The 16,918-nt window shown below is 42.5% G+C and overlaps 1 protein-coding gene across 3 annotated transcripts; it reads left to right on the forward strand.

The window, feature by feature from the left end:
* The first annotated feature begins 1,661 nt into the window (after positions 1-1,661).
* Positions 1,662-16,060, forward strand: Sgf11 (SAGA associated factor 11kDa). Of its 3 annotated transcripts, none has more exons than XM_050179179.2 (11): positions 1,662-2,094; positions 2,416-2,531; positions 2,662-2,675; positions 2,762-2,930; positions 3,092-3,174; positions 4,300-4,359; positions 5,240-5,314; positions 5,418-5,443; positions 8,836-8,954; positions 10,216-10,379; positions 13,970-16,060. In XM_050179179.2, exons 1-11 carry the CDS (start codon positions 2,026-2,028, stop codon positions 14,101-14,103), a joined length of 1,029 nt encoding a protein of 342 aa, XP_050035136.1. In that variant the 5' UTR covers positions 1,662-2,025; the 3' UTR covers positions 14,104-16,060. The 3 variants fall into 3 exon arrangements, with proteins under 3 accessions (XP_050035136.1, XP_054927244.1, XP_054927245.1); XM_055071269.1 differs by having other exon boundaries at positions 4,303-4,359; XM_055071270.1 differs by lacking the exon at positions 13,970-16,060 and adding an exon at positions 9,386-9,478 and having other exon boundaries at positions 10,216-10,303.
* Positions 16,061-16,918: the final 858 nt, after the last annotated feature.

The raw sequence follows: 16,918 nt of genomic DNA on the forward strand, positions 1-16,918 counted from the left end.
CTTGCAAAATTCCCTCCTTCTCCGTACAAACTCACTCCTTCTCCCGTTCCGGTCTGATCTTCCTATTGGCTAGGAGCAATCGTCTGTTCTGGGAGGTTCTCGATTTTTCTTTCGCCCCGTCGACGCCGAGCACGAGAACGAAGGGGAGAGGGCGACTACTAGCGCGGGCGAAGTTACGCGCCCTCCGTCGCCTCTGAGTCATCTTTTTCTACTATTTCTGGAAAGTTCGGCGGCCAGTCTGACCTACTTTTTCTGTCGAGCGCGCGCGAGGGTGCGCAGCCACTAGGCAGGAATGGGGTCTAGAGACAGGCCTTTGTGTCCAGCTCTCCAACTTCCCCCTTCACTCTTCCACAACCCTAGCCCGAACAATGAACATTTCATGCACCACGGCACGCGGACAAAAGCACGTGTGACGTCTTCCTTCCTTTCCTGCCTAGACTCTGCCATCAGACTCATCATCATCTGCTATCGGACTCATCCTCCCCCGCCCAAATTACCATCACGGTAAAGAAAAGTCGAATGGGAGGCACTGTTGGGTACTGCAGCACATCCTTTCTATGAGAAGGACAGCGGTGGAACTGTTTGAGAGGTGGCGGGTGGCGTGGTGATTACGAGGGGCAAGGGAGATTTAGGTTCTCATCCCACACTACATGTTTTAGGTGTTTCCCCCTTGTCCCTCCTCTCCAGACAGCACTGGACAGACAGACTGACAGGAAACCACGAAAACTCTTCCAAGCAAACGCACCTCGCTTCGTAAGAAAGAGGGCCCCGCCGGGGTGGCGGGGAATTCCTGTTTTTGCAGCTCGACAAGCTCTCCCCAAATGATCAGGCTAAGCGCATGCTGTTACATTAGGCGGGAGGCCCCGTCTGCTCGTTCTGGTTTTCTCGCTTCATACATGTCGCTGGAAGTTCCGTTGCCCATGGTTCCGTATACTAAGCAGGTTGGAATAAATGGGCCCCCTTCTCCTACTATCCGAGGTGAGGTCCTGGGCTGAAGCCCCCTTAGCCCCCCCCCCCCCCCTTTAATCCAGTGCTGTCCGACAAATTTGTACGAAGTTGAAAAACAAAAGCGTTAGACTGTCCAGTGTATTAAGGAGATCATTCCCCATGGAGAAATTATAGTAAGTACTTACTTAAGACGAAAGTTGATCGCCTACTTTGGGCCGCAGCGTTCTAAAAGGAAAAAGAAATGGCAGAAAAATTTCGTGAGCTCGCGCACTAACCTTCGCTGGGCCGCGCGGACGCACGACCGCTCAGCCCATACCATGAGATCTCAGTTTATAGGTACAATTTATTTATTTACTTTTTGCTCACAAACGGAAATATGCTCGCAAAAATGCTGCATACAACTTAAATGTGGTAGCTAACATGTTCACGGACGCGCACCATTTACATTTTAATTCTTTACTCGACTTGTTGTGTGACATGTGACAAAATTCGCGCTAAAGATGAAAAAAAAATGCAACAATGCGCTTTCTAAAAATTTAATTCTAAAGTACGCCACTCAAACGAAGTAGCATGGGTAGCACGGCAAAAGTACTGACCTCGGAACTATTTTCAGTATGAATTCAGTATGAATGGTCGAAACGAACCAGTGCAGAGCACCGTTTGGACAGTTTCGGTTTCGTTTTTGTTCTAAATGGTTCGCGAGACGTCGCTGGCGTCGATACTGCGTTCGCAAACTTCTTTGTAATGTGCTCGATGGGAGACGCCGGGTTGTGTTTTTTTAGAATAGCGAAATTGTATACCTTTTCGCCCGAGCCCTAGTGAACTACAATTCTAGTTGCACCGGTCGCTTTTAATCAGGTGAACTCAATTGGTCATTTATTGCAGGGAAGGGATGCCAGCCCTGTTGGCGAGCTTGCCTCTCTTCCCGAGGGACGTTCTAAATGGAACCGTATTGTGAAAGTGGTGCCGTAAGGGAAGTGTATGCATTCCAAATATGATACGTTAGGAGGATCGACGCCAAGTCCTTACGGTAGCTTGCACTACCCGAACTTTTTTCTGGTTTTGTCGATGTGAAGGATGCAGCAACCTCACCTTGAAAATGCGAGCACGACGGCGAATGCCCCTGTCTCCAGCAAGGTGTTGGACGTGAGTAGGAGCGCTCTGTTCTCTTTTGTTTAGTTGTCGCGCTTCTCCTGTTCGGTCGTTTCTTGTGCACACAGTTGTACATCCTTTGAGCGGCGCTTTTACACACCGATCTGAGCATACCAGTGTAGAGCGCAGACAAGCGCACTTTTGACAGTTGCGCATTGCCGTGTCCTCGTGAACAAGGCTGACACTGAAAGCGTACCGACGTGTTGCACGCTCTCCGTCGGTTGCGCTCGACTTGTCACATGGTGTGTGCACCGTCAAATTGCGCACAGCGCTCGTGCGGTATTGTGAACATGCGTGTCGACTTGCGCGTTTCAGGAGCATAGTATGAGCATATTCGAAGAACTTGTGGACGACGTCATACTGGGAACCTGCTTCGAAGTTCACCGGTCTGTCAAATTGGGCATCTTATTTCTGGACGAAGCCACGGATGAGTGAGCCAATATTTATTCTGTTATATTTGAATTTTTTAAAAGCTAGATAGCCGCTCTCTGTCCGCTTGGCGATGACGTACGTGGTGTGAACTGCCCTAATCTGATGCTCTCCGTCCACTTTCCTTTGCAGCGAAAAAAAATATGGTACGTACTCCGTCCGGTCAATACTGCTGTCCACTGCTGTGACTGCTCAAAAATAGATATGCAAACTATTTTTTTCTACGTTGCAGAAATAGTGGACGAAGTAGGCTTGGATGTATTTGGTCAAGTTCCTCTGAAGAAACAGTTCGAATGCGTGTGTCCCAACTGTCAAAGAAATTTGGCTGCGTCGCGCTTTGCGCCTCACCTAGAGAAATGCATGGGTATGGGAAGAAACAGCTCAAGGATTGCAAGCAAAAGGTGAGGAAGGTGGCTCTGTGGAACTGAATTTTTTTAAAGCTATTTTGTCAAGCATGATTAAACAAATGAGTTTTCACTAATTAGCCGATCATTTGAAACATTCTCTAAATTTCGCTTGACATTTGTGTGGATGAATGCACCAATACCACTTTCCCCTACAGGATTGCCAACACCGGAAGAGCTGAAAGCGACGTAGATGACTATGATAATGACAGTGACTGGAACTACCTGTCCGATCGAAAACGTGAGGAATGAAATTTCTTTTTATTGCATGTTGCAGTGCAGTTGTGCATTGTAGGTGACAAGGAAAATATTTTTCTTATAATTATTATTATTAGCAGCAGCTGCTTGTCTTTATTAATTTTTTAAATCTTAAATTGACTATTAAAATTTGATTAGGACGCTTTGTGCAGTTCTACCATTCCACTTGAATGACTTCAAGAGGAGGTGGAGGTTAGTAAGCTCAGCCAATTATAATTGGCCAATGAATGTGATTTATTAATCATCTTTATCAGTTACTTTAGAATGCAGTTGCTTTATTGAAGACCATTTAGTAGTAAACCGAAGACCAGCACCAGTTTTAGTACAAGTGCTACTCAAAATGTGCTACAAAATATGTTGACTTAAAGATTGGTTTGATCCGGTGGTACTTTTGGGGCAGCTGTACAGCTGTTTTCTAGAAAATTTTATGTCAAATAATTATTTGAATAAAATAGTAAATGGGGCATGACATTTGAAACTAGCTCTAGATGAACAATTCAGTGCTGCTAGACTTCAATTCTGCATTGGCAACACGTACCCTGAAGTAATTATTTAAAATGTAATGTAATGTAATGTAATAATCTTGCATGAGTTTGTTGTACAGGTAATATACAAGTGGACTGCACTTCAAGCAGTCCATCTGAACAAAAAGAATTGAGCTATCTGTTACAGGCAATTTTTTTTAAGCTTCAAAGAAAAGAACAGCTGGTATGTTGTTGATGCTTTAAACACAATTTGATAGTGGTGGCATGAATACTAACTTCCGTATTCTAAAACGTCCATTCACTCCACCTTGACTCGAGAAAGTTGATGGCAGTCCTCCTCTCAACTGAAGTGGTCACTGCGCTTCATTGACACTTTGCATCAATTCTTGAGAAGCCTAGTGACTTCAGTCAGGAGGTGGCCCTGTGCTCAACTCAGTGTAGTGGAGGAAAAAATTCTCTGGGATGGTTTGAGAATATGTGGGTAAGTGTACATAATCTAAGATTGTGGCTGATTTAGAGAACTACATTGCCCAGTATTTGTAAAAAATCAAATAAGCTCTTTGCATTGCTGCTTATAAGCAGAAAGGCATAATGCTTTCTATATGCTTTCTTTCACTGCGCAGCAGCCAAGAAAAGGAAAGATAAGAACTGTACACGTAGAATCAAAGGGAAACCTAAAAATGGTGAGGTTTATCTTTCTTCTTTCATTGTCATTACGCATATGCACAAGCTTGGTGGTAAAGTGAAGCATTTGACAGTAAACCGTCTGGTCAGGTAAATGCATGATTGAAAGATTAGGTTGCTGACCGAACCTTTCAATCTGAGTCATGATTCGTGGATGGATTCATGTATGTCATGGATTGGGTCACTTAGTAAGTGACCTGATCTTTCAAGTTTGTGTGCAGCTCTAGCACTCGTGGAGTGACAACTTTTCTTGGCCACACTTCTTGCATAGCTTCCACGGCGTTGAGTGCTACGTATGGAGCAGAGTATAGTGTGAGAATTTTCAAAGTGCTATGCACAGCCAACTTCCATACCAATGTGACTCAGTCTTTGCCAGGCAGTTTGTCATAAATAAATCCCTGTCTCGTCTTGCATCTTTTGAATAAAACAAAATTATAACAAAAGAGTGTTGTGTCTGATAGGGGGCTTCAAACCAAATTCCCCAAGCATAATAGCCCACTGCTTTACCTATTAGGCCCTGGACACACGCATAGTTGTCTCATGCCAAATCCAACTAACACTTCCATCCCGGCCACGGTGGCTGCATTTCGATGGGGGTGAACTATACTGTGCTGCTCAATCATATTGCCCGTGTATGCCTCGTACCTTTGGCAGCACTGTAAATGATTTGTGAGATGAAGTTTAGTAAGACTGGCTCATGCACATTTCTATACCAGTCTAGGATAACTCATTTCTCTGTAAAGCACCATTAAGATGGATACATAACCACATGAAAAAGGACTGTAAAGACATAGCATTGCCCCGTATGGCTTGCACTTGGCAACCCACCCAACTGTCTTTTTAAACATGCAACCATGAACTTATGCTGAACAATTTCAGGAGAACAAGCAAGCACTAGCAGTGCATCAGGAGAACCCTCAAACAACATCTCAACTTATGAAAGCCTTTCAATGGGTATGCTCCTGTTACAGTGCACATATCTTTTCTTAAATATGGCTTTTGAAAAATTGGCAATACTGGTTAATGAGTACAATTCAATTTGCAATATTAATTTCAGAGGAAAGAAAGGCTTTGTTGACACAGGTAAGTTGCTTTACTTATGCTTCAAGCAACTGTTTGATATAATGAAATTCAAGGCTTGTTTATACATTCTGCATTTTGATGTTGAGTTTCAGTAACCCAAACAAGCAGTAATAATTTATTTACCATTGACTTGCTCTTGACACATTATATTCAAATCTGAATGTATTTCTTTGGAATAGTGATTGTATGACAAATGTCAATTGCACATTTTGATGAGCAGCTCTTTTGTGTTCACCATCTGACTCCTTTAAAACAGTTGCATATTGGCTCTTTTTTTCTGCTTAGTAGCTTGTGTTGAGTTAGGTATGAATCTAAAGCTTTGTGGCATTGATGCTCTGATCTAAATATCAATAACACAAAGGCTCAAAGAATGAAATTATGAGCTTCAAGTTTTCAATGCTGCCATTTGCATGGTGCCATTTCAACTCATTTATGGCATTTTCTGATATAGTAAACAGCAGCTCTTAATCATTCCTGGTGTAAAAATTAAAGCAGTATACAGGGTTAAGGGCCCCTGAAACGGTTCGGACAAATTTTGTAGGCGCGTAGGGTACAGCTTAAGTAGAACATTCGCACCACAATTTAAGTGAAGCGTTACGTATTAATGGAGCTGCAAGCAATTAGAAGTTACCCTCCTCCCTAGCTATGCTTTTCCTCCTCAACTCGCTCGCCGAGCGAGCGGCGCTAAGCTCCGCCTTCACTGGTTCAGCGTCACGATTCGACGTCACATCGTTCACTTCCGGTTGTTTAGGAGCACGCCCCCTCCCGCGCGAGACCTCTCCGCTAGCCGCTTGGCCGTCGACCGAGAGCTATCGAAGCAGCGTGCGTTGCGAGCATTCTGTCGTAGCGCCGAACGTGTCCGGTACTCCACTAAAAACAGGCAAGCTGGTCATTTCGGCAAATGACTGGAGGCATAAACTCAAGCTGATGAAGGAACTTTAACCTAGACGTACGTGAGCAGCCTGATCGGTCTGCACGGTCCAGACACTTGCCGGGCTTAACCAGTCAAACAAAGCGCTAATATTGCTCTAACCAAGTGTAAAGCATTTTAAACATATATAAATCAACGTGTTGATGATTACACTCCTGCGAAAAATACACACCAGCAGTAAAGAAGAATACATTTCGTTGCTGCTACTGTGTATGGTTGAGCTCTGTGCCACCAGGTGGCTGCACCGTGCAGACCATTCGCATTTGCCCTTCTGCTCATCTCGTGGCTCATCCCGGCACAGTCAAGCGGCCAGACCCTGTCCCCTTGCGCTTGCGTTTGCCCTAATACTGGACTCGCGAAACTGTATTGCGTTAGTAATCTTCCGGTGTAAAGTGACGGCCACAAACGCGCAAATCCTGGCGCCGATCGGATACCGGCAGTCCCCTGCGCAGCAGCCAGTTCGCTTGTATACTGCCTTGCAGAGGGACACGATGTCGCAGCTTGACATATTGCCAGTCGCTAGGTTTGCAGTCCACAAGGCAACAAAGTCGAATCATAGTGCTCGCGAAAAGACTGAAACCGAATCTGACCGCGGAGCTCTCGTCAAAATGGAGTACGTTGTAACACAAGCAGACGACACTTGCTGTGTGCCGGAAGTGCTGAAGTGTACTGAAAAATTGTTCTTGTGCATTCTCTTTATGTTATTTTCTTTTTATAAAAACAAATGAACTAACATTCCAACTATTACGAAGATTATTTGTTTACCATACAGTTGGAAAAATTATCGACCACGCGCCCTGGTCAGCCAATCAGATAGCTCGCCCACGTGACGTCATATGGGTTATTTGCATCATATGGGTAGGGGCGGCTTAAAATTCCGCCGAGCAGTGTGCTACGATTGGCAGCGATGTGTATATTTATAACCTTATAATAAATTACACGTTTTACGCAGAGCACTTAGATGCATCAATTAATGATCAGAAGGACCTACTCTAACGACTCAGTACGTTTGTAGAAAATCGCCAAAATCGTTTCAGGGTCCCTTTAGCACTATGCAAGTTGAAGGCCAACAGCAATCAAATTTCACTTTTGTTGGTTATAAATTAGTAGTACATACTATAGAAGCAATCTTGGCCAAGTGGCTGATAAGTGTCTAATTGTTTCATTAACAGACATTAAATATCATCTAAGCACACTGTATGTGCACCTGTTAGCAGATGTGGTGCTAATTCCAGCCCACCACCTCTGAGATTTCCAATGCGCCATGGATGCCACCTAATCTTGGTCATGTTGAGGAGCTGCACTGGTTCTCAATGTTTCGAGTTATGCACCGTTTTTAATGAGCAGTTATAGCAGCATTTTCTCCCCCTCACAGTTTTGTTATAAGAACACCTATATTTGTAAGTTTCTTGCAGCCACTCGTACATGAAATGCAAAATGTTGCACCGAGGTAGCTCTATGTATTTACGCTATTTAAAACTAGGATTGTAATGCAATCAAAAATTTCATTGCAGTTGGCCTTTAAGCCAAGGTTCAAACATTAGTTTAATATAGACACTTTTTCTCCCCCCTTCTTTTTTTAAATGTAGAGACAACACTTTTGTGCCAGGGAGGCTGTTCTTTCTTAAAAGTAAAAGATGGCGTCAATAAAAGTTGCTTTTGTCTACATTCCCTCTTCTTTTTCTTTCCCTCTTTCCTGAGAGTAGACATTTGCAATATTTGGCATACCCATTTATCATTGTGTAATATTCTTATTTTAGTTATTGTGACATTGTACAATTTATGATCATGGCACACACATAATTGCATTCATGTAGTTCACAAGGTTCCCCTCTTGTACCATAACAAGACCAAGCATGCCACACGCCATGATTGGTTAGTGGCCACAGCGTTACGCTGCTAAACGTGAAGTCGCGGGTGGCCGCATTTCTGTGGTGGCAAAATGCAGAAACACCTGTGTACCATGCTTTAGGTCCACGTTAAATAACCCCCAAGTGACCAAATTAATCCCGAACCTCCCACTACAATGTGCTTTGTAATCATATCGCAATTTTGACTCGTAAAACACCAGATTCTAATTTTTCATTTAAGCATGCCAACTTCATCATTCGCAGTGTTATGGGTTCTGTACTGTTAAATCGCCTGTCATTATGCATTTGCTGGCTATGCCTTCCATCTCTGTCTTTTCTGCCCATAGCAGGGTTCTTAGCAATCCTTGTAACTATTACATACCAAAATGCCATCTTTAAGGTTCCTGAAGTGCTGAGGTGGTGGTTTGTATGCAGTAAAGATTTGCTGGTTGTTGGAGATGGTGTTTTCATTTTATGCTTTAAAACATAATGTTGCTTTAGCCCTTCAATGTTTCTCATAGTCTTAAAACGGCTTATACATACGCTTTATTTTACAACTGCAAGTTCAGTGGTAGAGAAGTTGTGCTCTATGTTCTTCTCTTTGCTTCCAGATGTGTGGAGTGATCTCTGAGCACACTAAAAAAATGTGCACCCGCTCTCAGCGTTGCCCCCAGCACACGGACGAGCAACGCAAAGCAGTCAGGCAGTTCCTTTTGAATCAAGGCACTGGGTACGAGCCATTTTGTTTTTAGATTGTCACAGTCACTGCTACTAGCATTAGCATCATGTGTGCATTTGGATAATTTGAAACATGAGGGTCATAGTTGTCATGTATCAAACACAAAAATTAGCCAACCATGAATAAATTCTCTAGAAGTAAACAAATCGGGCCATTGATGAGACCGAGGGAAGCAGCCAGCTTTCTGCACTGCAACTACACCTGACAACTGTGATGAGTAAGCTACTGATGCCTGCAATGACTTAAAAGTAACATAGTTGCCATGCACAACTGTGCAGTGAAACGTTTGCTTGTAAACGGCTGGACCATGTGCATTTGCCATTGTAGCTTATAACAAAATCTTGAACACTCTGTTGGCCGTCTAAAAGTCATGCACTGATATTGCACATTCCCAACTCCACTTTTGTTTTACATTGTTATAGTTCATTTACCCCACGAAATTTGACATGGTACATGAAGAATAACCAAACCGAGTTCCAGGGAGCCTGCAGATTTCAGAGGAAGCAAATGAACTGGTAAATATAGGTGCATTGGCTTAGGTAAACTCGAAAAATATTTCTTCTCTAACTGGCAAGTCCTCATTTGTATGTTGAGCTAATAAAACCATAGTGTCTGTGTGCAGTACCTTGCTGCACTGCCTGCACTTCAAAGGTGCAGTTTTTTTTTTTGAAAAGTTCACAACATGCTGCAATAATGCAGTAATGCATGCCTAAACATTTTTTTTTATTAGCAGGAGTGTCTGTATAGCACGAGTGTCTGTATAGTGAAATTTTCTCATAAGTCGAATATGACGCACATCCATGTGTTTGTGCAGCTACTAGTGCCTGCCTGCAGCAACTGCGGCTTCCATGCTGCAGAATCATTCAGAACAGTTGCCACCTGCACCTGGCTTTCTCCTCGTAGACTACAATAAATGCTGCCCCCTATATTCAGCAGAAACAAACATGCTACAACTTCGAATAGCGACCCGTGTACTTTGATTTAGGTGCACATTAAAGGCAGTCCAAATTTTCGGAGTCCCCACTACAGCATGCCTCATAATCAGATCGTGCTTCTGGCACGTAAAACCCCATAATGAAGTTTTTTATAGTGAATTTTCAAATTAAATATGAATCAAATAACAAGTACTATTCAGTTAGTATTTCTAATCACAAACACTCACACAACCTTGGTCATTAAAACTCATCAGCATGGGCTTATTTTCCCTCTTTTCATCCCCACCCCCATACTTTCCCCGCCCATCCTCTTGCAGAAGCAGCACACTATCTGCAGACACTGGTGATGAGGTGCACATTGACGTGGACACTTTTGACGAGGCCGACAACCATGCACTGCATGACACAATCGGGCAGATGTGGGAAAGCGTCAGTTCTGCCAATTCCTCCCCTGCAGATGGTAGCTTCCAAAGCAACAATGGTGAGTATGTTGGTTGGGAAAAACACTTGGTGGTAGGTTAAACCTTTTCACTTAGAAAATTCATATACTCTGTTTCACAGTGGTGAGGCGCTGAAGTGGAAACTACAGCTAAAGGGCATGGTTATCAGTAGAAGTCTAAACAAAAAGCCACAGGTCCATGAATGACAACCTAGGCACTGCAACACCTGCACGTATGAGGTCTTTTTATTTGGCCAAATGTAGCTTTTATCTGGCAACCAATATACATGTCTGCTAAAGTGTTTTCCGTTTCACGGGCAATCTGCAGAAAAACTCGTTTTGATTAGTACTACCACTTACACAAATTCCACTCTTAGCACAGGCCACTTTCATTTACACCTGCTGGTAGCAAAAAAGCACTGAAAAAGTTCCCCACGAGGTCACCCAGCAGGCAAAACTTGTTTATTGATGTGAGAACAGCATCTAAAGTGCTATTGTCATGACTGACATGAAATATTTTACTTTTATACTGGTCGCTCAGCAGTCTACACTTTCCCAATGGTGTTGCTGCAGCTTATGAAGCTTAACCTTGTTATATTATATATACTTTATTTATTTATTTTATTTACGTAATAACCACAGCGCCTTATGGCGTCACTGTGGGGGGAGGGGGGAGATAAAAAAAGATTACAACGCATACAGGGTGGTAGCAAGCACGAGCAGCAGAACAAAAAAAGAAAACGTACACACATAACAGTGGCAAAGAACATCTTAACAATCAGTCAAGACAGGTGAGCATACTCTAGTGCATTAGTAGAAATGTATACAATAATAAACACAATGAACTCACTAAAAAGGAAATGTAAATTAGTACTGAACAACGGCTTATTGTATACGAACAGCTATAGACACAAATAAATCCCAAGAAAAAGCCTGATATATACAGTACGAATCACAGGAGGTGGCAGGAATGCTCAGCGACTCAAATTCAAAAAGAATTATTTGACAAGTGCAAAAAAAGATTTCATTAGACGATGTAATTGCCACAGACTTATCTAATCGATTTCATTCACACATTGTTTTAAGGAAAAAAATGTGGAATAACTGTTCTGCACGTAAATTTCAATACCTTATACTGATGCTCAACACTATGGGAATGATAGTTAGGTTCCTTTATATAAATATTCCTGGCAATACCAACTTTTGCATGATAAACAGTATGAAAAAATTTTGATCGAAGTCTGCGTCATTGACAATCTAGTGTGTCCCATCGCAATAATTATGTCATGCGTATAGGACTGAAGTTTCTATCATAACGTCCAGAAACAAATTGAACAGCTAAATTCTGTACCATTTCAAGTTTTGTTATGTTGCGCACTGTTGGGGGGTCCCAAACAACATGCGTAATCAAGAACAGAATGCATGTATGTTTTATAAAGCAATTCTTTAGTTGACGTATTAAAGTTTTGGCATTCCAGCGAAGGAACCATAGTCTCTGGTTTGCCTTCCCTGTTAGGTAGTCAACATGTCACTGCCAATTTATATTAGAGGTGAAATAAACTCCTAAATATTTGTTTTCAGTAACCTCAATTATATTGACATTGTTAATCGTGTATGAAGTTTCAGAGAGTACCTTTTTACAAGTAAATTCCAAGTAAACTGTCTTATTTAGGCTCAACTGCATATGCCAACAGGTGCACCAGTTGCTAATTTTATCCAAGTAAATTTGAATAAAAATTTTGGCCTGTGTAACACCGTCTTCCCTGTACAAAACACAATCATCTGCAAACAGCTGTATGTGATATACTTTCAGTTATATCATTTATATATATTAGGCATAATTTCGGTCCCAACACCGAACTTTGTAGGATGCCTGATGTTACCTGCGCTGAACAGGACCAGGCACCATTAACACTAATGAACTGGTGGTGCAATGTCAAGTAATCAGCAACCCATGAAATGACTTGAGAATTAATGCCGTACACGGTCATTTATTCAAGAAGTAAACAGTGTGGTACAGTGTCAAACACCTTCTTGAAATCTAAAGAAACACAATCTATTGTTTTTCTTTTGTCTAGCGCACACACTATGTTATGTGCAAATTCGGTCAGTTGTTGGCATATAACAGTTGCATCCAACACAAAATAGCTTCGTTATATCCAATATACGTTACAAACATATATTCATCGCATGTTTTTGTGAGCAAGAAACTTTTTAGATTTACTTCGATATATTGAGGTTACTGTATTTACTTGCACAATGGTCACACTTTTTTTTTTGTCAAAACAATTGACGCAAATTCAGGGGTACAATCATTACGCGGGGTGAATTTTCCGCAAAAAGAATTTCCTTTTTCTTTTTTTTTTTTTTTTTTCCATCCCGCATTTGCTGCAGGATGACAACAGGTCAACAAATAGGCGGCTGCCGCTGTAACAGTGCGGGACACCAAAACAATAATGGTGGCCGGCGGAGCATGCCGAACGTGCCAAACACAATTTTTTTTTCTTCTCGTGAGTACATTACGTGCATTGAAACAGTTTCTTCCGTATCAGTAATGAATAATATCGTTAATATCAGCAAGTTTGCGGCAATAACGTAGCCATGTCCACTCTGAGGGGACAGAAACAGAGATGGGCGCACTTAGCTGCCAGTGACAGAAACACATGGCGGGCACGCTGCGAAAGCTGCGGCACTTGTCATCACTGCAATCCTAATACGGCATGTCTCTGCTAAGGGTGGGTGAATATACTAGCTGTGTTACAAGCATTGGCGTATGAATAGGGTACACCTCTAGCATATCATGAACGTGGCTATTATCGTTGCCGCTTGCGGTTTGTTGCATGCGCACGAGTGCAGATGAGAGGAATCGAAAGGCGCCTTTTTTTTGTTGTTGTTCACCACAACCATTATAAAGCCTACAAATAATAAAGCCAAGGCAAGTTTGGTTGTAGATTTTGCTTTGTTTTATCATGGAAGTGATGAAAGGAATGAATGAAATGGGGCACCTGCTTAAGAATCTGTTTGGTGCGTGCAGACCGCTTGGTATGTCTTGAAGAGTCGTTCGCGTAGCATTTGACAGATGGTAAGCGCATTCATAATTAGCTAGACTTGGCACACAACATATCGTTGCGGCAAGTTTGGGGTGCGATCATTATGCGGAAAAAAAAAATTTTTGACGACAAAATTTCAGGGGTGCAATCGTTATGCAAGTAAATACGGTTACTTCAAAAGTGCTGTTCCTAGAACTGATAAATGCTTCTTGCTTGCGATACTATACAACAAGCTTCTTGCATGTCAAGTGCCTGTCTGATCAATAAAATTTGGCTTGTGGTAGCAACTTTTAATGTTTTTATTGGTTTTTATCTTGTCTGAATCCTTCTGTGTGTCATATGCCTATCGCACAAAGGAAAGCTAGAAAAGATATAAGCTTGGGCACCATAATGTGGGAGGCAACAGACACATGCGATATCTGTGCCTTGCTAGCACATTCATCATTCGTGTTCACGGACACTGTGGGAAATAATTTCAAATGCTCCAAGTCTGTGGTGTGACAAACTGATGCTGTGGGGGGCATGTTGAAATAGAATGAATGAAATTAAAGTATTGTACACCTCGCATGTTCACAATGGCAGGAGCAGTGGGAAAAAAGAAGGACAAACGTCTGCAGCCTTTTGGCAGCTCAGCAAAGAAACCCAACAAGTCTCGGCCTAGCAGCAGTGGCCCTTCGAGCGTGGCTGCCGACCCAATGAGCTCCGACCTGCTTTGACTGGGAGGGGTGTGCGTGCCCCAGTGCCAAACATCTTGCCCCCATGTGGTTCCTCTCTTCCTAGCGTGCTGCTGTGAAGGACGTTTCCCACCTTACTTGCTACTGCTATGTGTTGTTTTCCTAAAGGGATGTGGGACTCTCCATTGGCTGCCTACCCGTTTAGTCAACCACACAAACCGGTCGCATCAGCAAAGAAAGGAAAGCAGCACCCTCCTGATGCTGCCCTGCAAAGTTCTCCGGGCAGTGTTTGCCCTGTCGGCAGGCAGAGGCTAGTGGCCTTGTAGTGCCGACACAATTCTAGTATGTGTATTTATGGCTGTGGTGGTTCCATGTCACCCTGTGCAAAACTCTCCCCGCATTAGTGTGAATTGTCTTACATGGTGTGTACATCTAGCTATTCCCTCCCACAGATTATGAAATGCTGGGCATTGTTATGGGTACAAAACATCTGCAACTTTGGCAGGTTGCTTGTGAATGGATCAAAAGGCTTGTCTTGTGTTGAGTGTAACACCAAAAAGCACATTACGTGCTGTTAAGGGAATTTATTTTTTTCCATCTGTGAATTCAAGCATCCCGCCTCAGTATGGGTCGTGCTGTAATGCATCCTTGTGTTTCACAAAACTGCAGCATGGATGAGATTGCACAGAGCAGAGTGAATGACATTTGCTTTTCTTTGCCATGACGGTTATTGTAGTTCAACATCCTGGTGCATTGTACCTGTTCGGTGTTGTGGCATTGCCTATCATGCTCTTTTTTTTTTTTTTTTTTTTTTTGTAAAGGCTGCAGCTTAGTAGCACTAGAAAGCACACACACAGCTAAAAGCTGAGGTAGGGAAAGAACTACGAAGTCATTGACATGCTCCCTGTGGCACACCAAATCTGTGCTTGGAGGGACTGAGGGGCACAAGCAGTTTGCTAGGCTGTTTGTTCTATGATTCTCACATTAACTAATGTGAGGGCAAACTATTCCTGCACTTTTTTTTTGTCTGCTTCCCTTGTTCTCATACAAAGACAACAAAGAGGGGAAGGAAGTCATTGTGACTTGTCAATGTGGGCAGGGTGAGACTTACTACTCAGGTGTAACAACTTTTTTTTTCTACCACTCCGGGAAGATGGGACCTGTGGACACTAGTTTCATCTTCTCACATTTCTTTTGTCTGTGATATATGCAGCGGCAACCAGCCTGTTCTCTCTTCGTTTTCATAACGACAAGGTCACGAAAAGTGTGTGTTTGGGTGGAAAGGCATGTGTTCTGTCGGAATCTCTGTTGTTGTAAAAGTGGCACTGTTGATTTCAGTAACCACAGTTTGTGTTTTGTTTGTTGCGTTACGTTTGTTAAGTTGTCCTCTATTTTTTTTTTTCTTTCAAGTATGAAGGCCCTTTTCTTTCATTTAAGGGATGTTCCTTGGTGCCACCAGGAAAAAGAAAAAGCTGGTAGAAAGTGGAAGGAAGGCTTTAAAAATGTTCGACCACCAGCTGTGTGGAAAGAAAGCATTGCTGCCACGTAACATGCACATAAATTGAGCTTAACGTCTTGGAGAACATAACACTAAAAGCCTTTCTCAGTTTCGTCCCCAACGACGGCGCATTGTACTTGTTCTTCACCACAGCAAAGCATTTTACGTGGCAGTACCATAATGGTGGCCCCCCAGCGGACATGCATAGGAATGGTTTCTAGCCTTGAAAAAGAAAGGCATTTTTTTTTTTTTTCAGTGCATGTAACAGCAGAAACAAAATACTTAACTGCACCATGTGCAAGATCAGAGCAGATTGATTTCAATGCAACAGTACCACACTGTGTGCAAATTTTGAAATTTGGTCAACTCGGCAACGTGAACACTGTGTGATTGTTCATTATTTCTTTCCAACTGTGATATGCACAGGAGTGTGTTGACATGGGATCATGTATGCTTGGAAAGGCAAATGCGTGAATAAAGTTGCCTCATTTTGTACTGCCATCATGTTCTGACCATGCTCAGCCATTGATCTCAATAGAAAGAAATATGGCCTCGGCCTCGCAACGTCAAGCAACTACCTTAAATGCCAACTGCAACACAATTTCACTTGGGCTGAAATTGCTACGAGTTGTGTATGCTGCTAAAGAAATATTGGTGAAGCTGGAGGGCTGGTAATTGTCTTAACTTTCTTATTGGAAGCCTTTACATGCACCTAAGCGGATAACGTGGTTGGCAGGTATGACGAAAGTCCCAGCACATTGCCTCCAAGATTTTTCGGCACACCACAGGCAATGGCTAATCTCATAGCTGAACAATCTTATGTACCACCTCCAGCAATGACGGAAAATTTTAATTTTGTTATCAAGAACATCTACTTTTGGAAGCCTGTCAAGACACACCACTCAGGGGGCTGCTTTGTATCTATACTATTTGAAACTAGGCTTTTTACGTGGCCCAAAATTTCATTGCAGATGGCCTTTAATGCAAGTTGGTACAGTAGAGCATAATGTTGACAACAAAGTGCAGTCAGTTCACTACCGATACTAGTCGGTCACTTTTCTATGACTGAAAGTGTTCGTTGAGAAGGAATTTGCAACCATGATGATGACAAGTAGCAAAAAAAACTTTTTTTTTGTAATTTAGTAATTAAGTTTTAACTAATTACTTTGACATATTTCAATTTAAGGATTGTAGACTGAGTCCACAAGGCATACCCACTTGGAACACTTTTTCAGGATAACACCAGTTTGAGATATTAATTCCCGAAGTGTCCAACGAAATACATTGGTGGTCCCGCTACTTTCATGCTTGAATTCATAAAATGGCATTTGTTAAAAAAAGGAATGTGGAACAACTGCG

This window comes from Dermacentor andersoni, chromosome 5 (genome assembly GCF_023375885.2).
Source record: "Dermacentor andersoni chromosome 5, qqDerAnde1_hic_scaffold, whole genome shotgun sequence".
In the NCBI taxonomy this organism is placed as follows: domain Eukaryota; kingdom Metazoa; phylum Arthropoda; class Arachnida; order Ixodida; family Ixodidae; genus Dermacentor; species Dermacentor andersoni.

Coding starts and splice junctions, on each gene's coding strand:
- Sgf11 (XM_050179179.2), top strand. CDS start 2,026: ATGCAGCAACCTCACCTTGAAAATGCGAGCACGACGGCGAATGCCCCT. Junction 3,175..4,299: donor CTACCTGTCCGATCGAAAAC/GTGAGGAATGAA, acceptor TTCACTGCGCAG/CAGCCAAGAAAAGGAAAGAT. Junction 8,955..10,215: donor CTTTTGAATCAAGGCACTGG/GTACGAGCCATT, acceptor ATCCTCTTGCAG/AAGCAGCACACTATCTGCAG.